The 9,053-nt window shown below is 47.1% G+C and overlaps 1 protein-coding gene across 1 annotated transcript; it reads left to right on the plus strand.

Annotated features, from left to right (window-relative positions):
* Positions 1-4,763: 4,763 nt before the first annotated feature.
* Positions 4,764-6,032, plus strand: LOC121449056 (free fatty acid receptor 3-like). The gene has a single exon (XM_041653262.1). The coding sequence runs from the start codon at positions 4,764-4,766 to the stop codon at positions 5,721-5,723; it is 960 nt and encodes a 319-aa protein (XP_041509196.1). The 3' UTR covers positions 5,724-6,032.
* Positions 6,033-9,053: the final 3,021 nt, after the last annotated feature.

A 9,053-nucleotide genomic window follows, 5' to 3' on the forward strand; every position in this document is an offset into this window, starting at 1 on the left:
ACTTCAGTGATCTGTTGGCTAAAACAAAAAGACTGCAACCACCCAAAATATCATCATTGTTCACAATTTTCACTTAGGGGCAAGATTCTGCAGTTAAAATTTCCAAAGCTCCCAGTATTCTTACTGGCTGTGGAAATTCTGCCTTTCAGTCGGCACTTATGATTAAGATTTACTGTCATTGAGCATCTCATTGACGAAACCCCTCTGAGGAAGAGAGGCGGGGAGATACTGACCATCAGTTACGCTACAACTTGGATGCAGTGCACTTTCCAAGCAGCAATATGTACGTCTTCTTTCAGTACTTGGAGGCAGATAGGCGGTTTAAGGTCAGCCTAGTCTACAGGAGAGTTCCAGGACAGCCAGAGATACATAGGGAGACCCCTCCTCAAAATAATAGTAAAAATAAAATAACTACTTATGAGTCTATGATCCACACTTCCTTCTTTACAGCGGCTCGGTGAAGCAGATGTTACTCTTACTTCCCAGAGCTACAGGATCCACGGATCACCTGGCTGTCAGAAAAACCCAAAACCTGTCACTAGCTTTGGCACTCAGCCTTCCAGGCAGGAAAGGGAGTGGGGGTAACTGCCAGGGCTTCCCGCGAGCACTACCTTCCGGCGCCGCCCATGAAGCGGTCCCACCCGCCTCGAAAGCCACTAGCCTTGTCTGCACCCAGAGCGGAGCCGGCTCCCAAGCGAGACACCCAAGGCCGCTCCACCCCAAGTGTCGCTCCAGAGCCCGGCGACCAAGACTGTCCTTTTAAACTGACAAAATCTCTCAGCTTTCAGTAGAAAGAGACTCTACTTTTACGACAAAAAAGCCAGCTTCCTCTTGCTCACTTTTCATTTAACTTTCTGTGGAACTTAAATTCAACTGTAAATGTCTGTACACTTACTGTTAAATGTTTTAAGTTCATCATATCTCATTCCAGACTAAGAAAGCAATACGTCACATGTTTTAAATTAGTATGTCCTTTTAAGACTCTTATAAAAATACTGTATATGTAATCCATACATATATGGATTTAAAATATATTGAGCTGTTCTCCACTATTGCCAGTTCTGCCCTTAAGCTTCTATTGCAAACAGTTTTTTCTTCTTTGTCTTTCACAAGAATAAATCTTACCTGTTAAAAACCAGTACAGTCAATCCTGGAACCAGCTCTCCAGGCAGATTCTATACTGTAACTATAACTTATCTATACCCAATAAATAGCCCTCAACTGCTCAGAGATCTGGGGAATATGGCATTTAAATGTTTAATTATTAAAAGACTTTGCATAACAGAGAGGCGAGTTGGCTCCTAGCAGCAGCGCTCTATTTCCTCCAAAGAAGACAGATGGGCACAGAACACGTCCATCGGCAATTCACTTCATCAAGAGAAAGCGCTAACCACTGGGAAAAACTGCCCTTCATCTAAACTCTTATAGAACTCCAGACAGTGGAGAGAATCACTGGAATCAACAGCTTAGCTGTTCAGGTCAAGGTAGGTTTGCCTTCCTACAGATTTTCTAACTCACAGGATCTTCTGGAGCTGACAGGCCCTGCTTCCTCCCAACCTCCCCCTTCCTCCTTCTCTCTCTCTCTCTCTCTCTCTCTCTCTCTCTCTCTCTCTCTCTCTCCATCTGCCCTTCTTCTGAAGAGGCAGTTTCTGCCTTTCTCTCTCTTCTTCTCCTCTTTTCCCTTGCTCCCCTTTCTCTTCCCTTCCCCCTCAGTAACTCACTAAACAAACTCTTTACCCCAGCTCTCTCTGCATGGGCTATCTATCACTCTGTAGTCCAGACTGACCTCGAACTCAGAGGCCTGCCTCTGCCTCTGGAGTACTGGGATTAAAGACTTGTGCCACTTATGCTCAAAATATTCTTCTAAAAAACTTCTAAGGATGCATATACACATGTATAAGATATATTCCAACCCCTGCCAGAGCTGGGGAGATGAAATCACTCCAGAATTAGAACCTGATATCAGTTCTCAACATCCACATCCAATGACTCCCAATTGCCTGTTAGTCCAGCTCCAGGGGAGCAAACACTCTTTGGGCTCTAAGGGCCATGTATGTACACATGATGGGGCAGGCAAAACACCTTGTCCTAAGCACAGCCATTTTGATTCAGACTCCATTTTAAATTTAGGGTGAAAAAAAGTTCAGGTTCTCAAACCCTAGGGGAGCTGAGAGCTTTCCAATGGTTGGTCAACCTCCTTCCTAAACCATGGAGACAGTCATTATGTATCTTTAGTTCTCTGAAACGTCATGGTTGTTCCTAACTACAGAAGGAACAAATGAATCTGATTGGTTGGACTGAAAAGCTTGCTTTGGTGTCAGCTGACAATGATGGAACACAGAAGAAAAGCCCCAACCTCTGAATTCTGGGTGGTGAAGAAAATGTAACTGTAACTTGGCAACAAATGTGTGTGGGTTTTTGTGCTTATAAACCTTGCTTCTGCCCCTGCACCAGGTTGTTAGGAGAAACGAGGTTCCTGAGTCCTTGTGTTGCAGCCCTGATCGATCAGTGACCTGCTTATGTGGTCAGTTATTAAAGGTTTGCTGTTTCATGAGCTCTCCTCTATTCTTCTTCATGGCACACAACAGATGAGGTCTAACACACATACATACACAGACATAGATTTTTTAAAAAAATATAAATCTAACCTGGCGGTGGTGACGCACGCCTTTAATCCCAGCACTCAGGAGGCAGAGGCAGGCGGATCTCTGAGTTCTAGGCCAGCCTGGTCTACAAGAGCTAGTTTCAGGACAGGAACCAAAAGCTACGGAGAAACCCTGTCTCAAAAATCCAATACACACACACACACACACACACACACACACACACACACGCATGCTATAGGATAATGCTCTTGTACACTGTAAAAATTTGCCAATCATATTGGTTTAATAAAATGCTAATTGGCCAGTACCTGGGAAGGAAGTATAGGCGGTGCAATCAGATTAGGAGAATTCTGAGGAGAGGAAAGGTAGAGATACAGTCACAAGTAAGATGCAGAGGAAGCAAACCTTACTGAGAAAAGGTAATAACCCATGTAACTAAACATAGACAAGAATTAAGGGTTGATTTAAGTTATAAGAACTAGTTAATAATGAGACTGAGCAATAGATCAGACAGTTTATAATTAATATAAGCCTCTGTGTGTTTATTTAGAACTGAATGGCTGCAGGACTGGGCTGGACTGAAATCACTGTTTACAAACATAACCCAATAAAGTCAAAGGCAAGCATAAATATCCACAGTTAAAACCTTAGTTAGGGTTTCTGGTGCTGAGAGAAGCATCATAACCAAAAGCAACTTAGGGAAGAAAAGTTTATTTGGCTTTCACTTCTATGTCCCAGACCCTCACAGAAGGACAGGAGCTAAAGAGAGGAAACTGGAGCAGGAGCTAAAGCAGAAGCCATGGAGGAATACTGCCTGCTTGCTTACTGGCTTGCTCTCCATGCCTTGTTAAGCACGCTTTCTTATAGAAGCCTGAAACATGGACCCAGCGGTGGTACAGCCACAGTATGCTGGGCCTCTCATGTCAATCATTAGTCAATAAAATGTCCTCACAGAGTGGCCATGGAGGCATTTTCTCAGCTGAGGCTCCTCTTCCCACGCGTGTCTACATACGTATCAAGCTGACAGTAACCAAGCAGCACCGCTAATGCTATCAGCTCTTAGGGTGAAAGCCTCGAACCCGGCATCCCCACCCAACCAGAGCCTGCCATTCACCCACCATGGGCCAGCCCAAGCCACAAGTGACAGCAAAAAGCAGAGAAAGGCGGTTTATTCCGTGTGGCTGCATTGGGAAGAGGAATAAAGGGGACCAATGATGCCCCATGTCCATCTTCCTAGGGGTCCTGCATGACGTTTAGGTCTAAACAGAGCGCAAGAGGTCTGTGTAACGAGGCAGTCTTGGTCCAGAACGTGTTCGTGTCTGTCACCGTTCCGTCACTGGCCCATCACAATCTGGCTTCATGCTAGAAAGGCAAGTGCTCTACCAACTGACCTACGGCTCAGTCTAAGTGTTCCTGCTACTGAGCTACCTCACTGGGCCAGTGTGTAGGTTTTCATCTGTGAAACTGTGTTGTTACCTCTGTGTTATAGAATAGGAGACACAGAGTTGTTCTCATGTGTCCGAAGTTCCAGAGTTAGCAAGAAATAGCCAGCTGCACAGCCAGCCCTCACTCCGTGCAGCCTACCTCCCACTCCGATGAGTCCTCACTATGCCCATTCTAAAGAAGCATAATGAAGCCCAAGTGGAGGAGATGAAGTCAAAATATGGGGAAGGAAGGTCCCAGTTGAGACTGTATACATGCAGCCATGCACACAACCTTAATTTTTTCTTTTTTTTTGCATATGGACGCAGCCCAGCTAGCAGAGCTCTCAAAGCATCTTTTGTGCAGTTCTGCAATGAGTGACGTCACAGGCACCACTAAATCTTTATCATCTCGCTGGACAACTAGCTCACCGCCCAGTGCTGGAGGAGCCAGCGAGGTGCAGGGCAGCAGAGCGCCGGTTTTCCAATAAACTGGTGAGTACGGGCCTGGGGGTTCAAACAGGAGACAACTTGGTGATGTCTGCACCGGGTCGGGGACAGGAAAGGCAGGAAGGATGACCCTGCAGGGGAGAGTAAGTGGTGACCTGGTCGTGGGGGTGGACAGTGATGGCAACACTCCAGCCTGGTGGGTAAGTCTCGTGGTGGAGGAACGGGAGACTTCCCGACTCCCCACATTATCTTCCTGTTCATCTCTGTCTCACCAGCATCCATAAACATGGCGGCGAGCTTCTCTCCCGGCAATCATTGGCTTTTCTTTTCCGTGTACTTGTTTGTTTTCCTCGTGGGACTGCCCCTCAACTTGATGGCCCTGGTGGTCTTCGTGGGCAAGCTGCGCCGCCGCCCGGTGGCCGTGGACTTACTTTTGCTAAACCTGACCCTTTCGGACCTGCTCCTGCTGCTCTTCCTGCCATTTCGCATGGTGGAGGCAGCCTGTGGCATGAGATGGCTCCTGCCATTCCTCTTCTGCCCTCTCTCCGGGTTCCTTTTCTTCACTACCATCTACCTCACCTCCCTCTTCCTGACGGCTGTGAGCATCGAACGTTTTCTTAGCGTGGCCTACCCACTGTGGTACAAGACCCGGCCACGGCTGGCCCAGGCTGCTGTGGTCAGTGGTATCTGCTGGTTCCTGGCGTCAGCTCAGTGTAGTGTGATTTATGTCACTGAATACTGGGGAAATGCCACCTACAGCCAGGGAACCAATGAAACCTGCTACTTGGAATTCCGGGAGGACCAGCTGGCCGTGCTCCTGCCTATACGACTAGAAGCAGCTGTGGTCCTTTTCATGGTGCCCCTGTGTATCACAAGTTACTGCTACAGCCGCATGATGTGGATTCTTAGCCGAGGAGCCAGCCGGCGCAGGCGGAAGAGGGTGATGGGGCTTCTAGCAGCCACACTGCTCATCTTCTTCGTCTGCTTCGGCCCCTACAATATGTCCCACGTGGTGGGCTATGTCCAGGGTGAGAGTCCATCCTGGCGGAGCTATGTGATCCTCCTCAGCACCCTCAACTCTTGCATAGACCCTCTTGTCTTCTACTTCTCATCCTCCAAGTTCCAAGCCGAATTTCAGCAGCTCCTGGGAAGGCTGACCAGAGGTTGTGTGCGTTGGGCTCAGGAAGTCAGCTTGGAACTTATGATAAAGAAGGAAGAAGAGCCATCCAAGGAGTGTCCAAGCTAGAAAAAAGGAAAGACCAGAGGAGGGGTGTGGAACCATTGGCCCATGCCTTGACTGGCAGCGATATCTCCAGGGGACGGGAAGGAGTAGGCAGGTGTGTCTGCAGGCATTCATTCTTAACTCCGGACAGATGAGACTCCTGTGACAAGCTGAAGACACAGCAGTCACTCAGCTCTCCAAGGATGTGCTCACATTCTGACTCTCCATGTCACCGTCCTTCTCATCCCCTCATACGCCCAGGATCCACTCTGGGACGTTGTAATGGGACAGACTTCTCTAGAAGGAATAGTCTAACCTCTGCTGCACACAGCAGGCTTCAGTGCCTCCTGGGGTGGGAGTGGGGGTGATGGGGAAGGTGGGGAGGTGGGGAAGGTGAGGTGATGGGGGAGGTGGGGAGGTGGGGAAGGTGGGGGAGGCTGACCAGAGCTGAAACTGGGCTGGCAACCTGGGGTGGGGGAACTGTGTCAGCCACTGACTCCTGACTCTTCAGAGTGGGGGAGACAGGATTGTAGGAGTGAGGAAACAGCCAGTCTTGGTGAAGAGTTTTCCAGAACGCTCACTGTTCCATAAATTCAGATCTTCTGGGATACTTATGAACAATGGAGGGCAAAGAGAAAAATTATCCAAATAAATTCCATACCTAGCAAAAGAAAATGATGTTTTCATATCTTCATGAACTTATGGGTAGTGTAGGTGGCAGATGGAGGAACACTCACACTGAAGGAACAGGACTGAACAAAATGCCTAGGTGCCTGCAGAGGATCGGGGTTGGAGGAATAAAACTAAAGACAATTTTATTTTTAAGTTTATTTATTTTTATTCTTTTATTTTTTATTTAGGGCTGGGATGTAGCTCAGGTGGCAGAGTGCTTACCCAGCAGGCACAAGCCCTGCTTCCTGTCCCTGGCACTCTATAATCCAGATATGGCTGTGTCCATCTGTAACCTCAGCAGTCGGGAAGAGGTGGCAGCAAGGTCAGAAGTTAAGGGTTGTCGGTTGTCGTTGGCTATAAGCCTCGATACAGGAAACCCCCTCTCAAAAACAACAAACAAACAAATTCAAGAAGATACTGATTAGTTTGTCTGAAATTCCCGACTTGAACTGGTTGGATCTCAGCATAATGTAAAGACTCAGGTCATGGGGTTGCACAAGAAGAGCTGTTTTCTATGAACAAACTGAGTCTTTTTTGTGACATCCCTGGAAAACTTTAGGATTACACCTGTTTTGACATTGAAAATATATATTATTTTTGTGTTCGAGTGGTTTGCCTATATGTATGTCTGTGTAGCACGCGTGTATCTGAGGGACCGTCTGAGGTAATAGAAGGCCCTGGATCCCCTGGAACTGGAGTTACAGATGGCTGTGAGTCACTGTATGGATGCTGGGAACCAAACCTAGGTCTCCTGCAAGAGCAGCCAGTGTTTTTAGCCACTGAGCTCCCTAGCCCTTGTTTTGTTTTTGAGACAAGGTCTCACTATGTAGCCCTAAGTGGTTTAGAACTTATGTGCAGACTGGGCTGGCCCTCAAATCACAGAAATCTGCCTGCCTTTGCCTTCTGCACCGCATATCCCATCCAGCCTCACTATTGTTTGTGGTTGTTGTTGTTTGGTTGGTTTTTGGTTCTGAGACAGTCTTACTATGTAGTCCTAGCTTCCTGGAACTCTGTAGACCAGTCTGTCCTGGAACTCAGAGATCCTCCTGCTGTAGCCTCCTGAGTGCCCAGTCTAAATGTGAGCACCACCACTGCTCTGTCTGCAATGTCATGTCCTGTCCCTTTAAGAGACAAGCCCCGCCCCCACCTCTGGCTTCTGAGCTGCCCGGACTGGGAGCCAGTCAGGCTTCATCCACACCCCACCTGTGGAGAAGAGACATTTCCCTATAGGCTTTGTGGTGTGGCTGTTTCATTAGCACCTGCCTGTAGAGAGGAGACATCCTCCTATAGGCCCTGCGGTGTTCATTTGTTGTTTTGACAGGTTTTCACATTTTCAGCTAGGGCATAAACCCTCAAACCATCAGCCAACCACCTGTGAATGCTCTGCTGGTCCCACTGGCTCCACTTTTCCTCAAACTATCCCTGCCACCACTACTGCTGCAGAACCGACAAGATTAGTCGAATCCACGAGGCAGCTGTTTTCAATTCCAGCCGTCCTCCCCTCCACCCCCGTGGCTTGTTGCGTGGCTTGTGGTTCAGTGGCTTGGCAACAGTGGGGATCACGCCTCTAGTTCTCTCTTGTTATTATGTTTAAAACTCCCACAACTCAAAAAATGTGGCTTTTCCATATAACATGTTAAGGCTGCTGTCTTGACTGAGGTCAGGTGACCAAGTCCCGCCATCTTTACTGAGGTATTCCCTGCCTGGTTCCCCGGTGCTGACTCTGTTGCATGTGTGTTTTGTGCAGTGGCATGTGTTTGGTAGGGCCCACCAAAAGCATCCACTTTGCCCAATTCCTGTTCACTCTTATGTGTGCAGACATGTATATTAAATGCATGTATGTTTACAGTTAAATGTTATAATTGTCTGTTCATTGTATCTCATTCCACACTACAAAGCAATATGTCTCATGTTTTAAACTGGTATATGCTTTTAAGTCTCTTAATCCAACCCTGCTTTACCTGTTAAGTTGAGAGCTAGTACAGTCAAGCTCGGACCCAGCTCTCCAGGCAGAATCTATACTGTAGTTATAACTCATCTATACCCAGTAAACAGCCCTCAACTGCTCAGAGATCTGGGGAATATGGCATTTAAGGGCTTAATTATTAAAATACTTTTCATAACGAAAAGAGACAGGCTGACTTCTAGCAGCAGTATTCTACTTCCTCCCAGGAAGACAGAAGGCAAATGGGCACAAGAAAATGTTCATCGGCAATTTGTTTCACTACTAAACACTGACCACCTAGTAAAACTGCCTTTCATCCAAACTAAAGATCACCAGACATGGAGAGAATCGCTGGAATCGACGCCTTGCTGCTCAGGTCAAGGTAGGCTTGTCTTCCTACAGATTTCTTAGCCCACAGGATCTTCTGGAGCCTGGCAGGCTGTGTGCTAAACAGCAAAAGAAAAATACAACCTTCGGTGACCATGCAGGACCCTGAGGACTGACTTAAGGCGGCAACCAAGTAAGTTTTCTGTCATTTTTAAATTAATAATTGCTTAAGTAAAAATTTATCCTTCTCAAAGATCTCTGATTCAGTTTGACAGCTGAAAGGTTTTGTCATTTTTTATTTTATTTTATTGAGCTATACATTTTTCTCTGCTCTCTTCAACCCTCTATCATGGTCCCTGTGCTTCCAATTTACTCAGGAGATCTTGTCTTTTTCTATTTCCCATGTAGAT

Source organism: Microtus oregoni, unplaced genomic scaffold, assembly GCF_018167655.1.
Source record: "Microtus oregoni isolate MIOR12 unplaced genomic scaffold, Mior012 000006F_ref0000085, whole genome shotgun sequence".
Lineage (NCBI taxonomy): Eukaryota > Metazoa > Chordata > Mammalia > Rodentia > Cricetidae > Microtus > Microtus oregoni.

Excerpts from the sequence above, each read along its gene's own strand:
- LOC121449056 (XM_041653262.1), top strand. The coding sequence starts at position 4,764 with ATGGCGGCGAGCTTCTCTCCCGGCAATCATTGGCTTTTCTTTTCCGTG.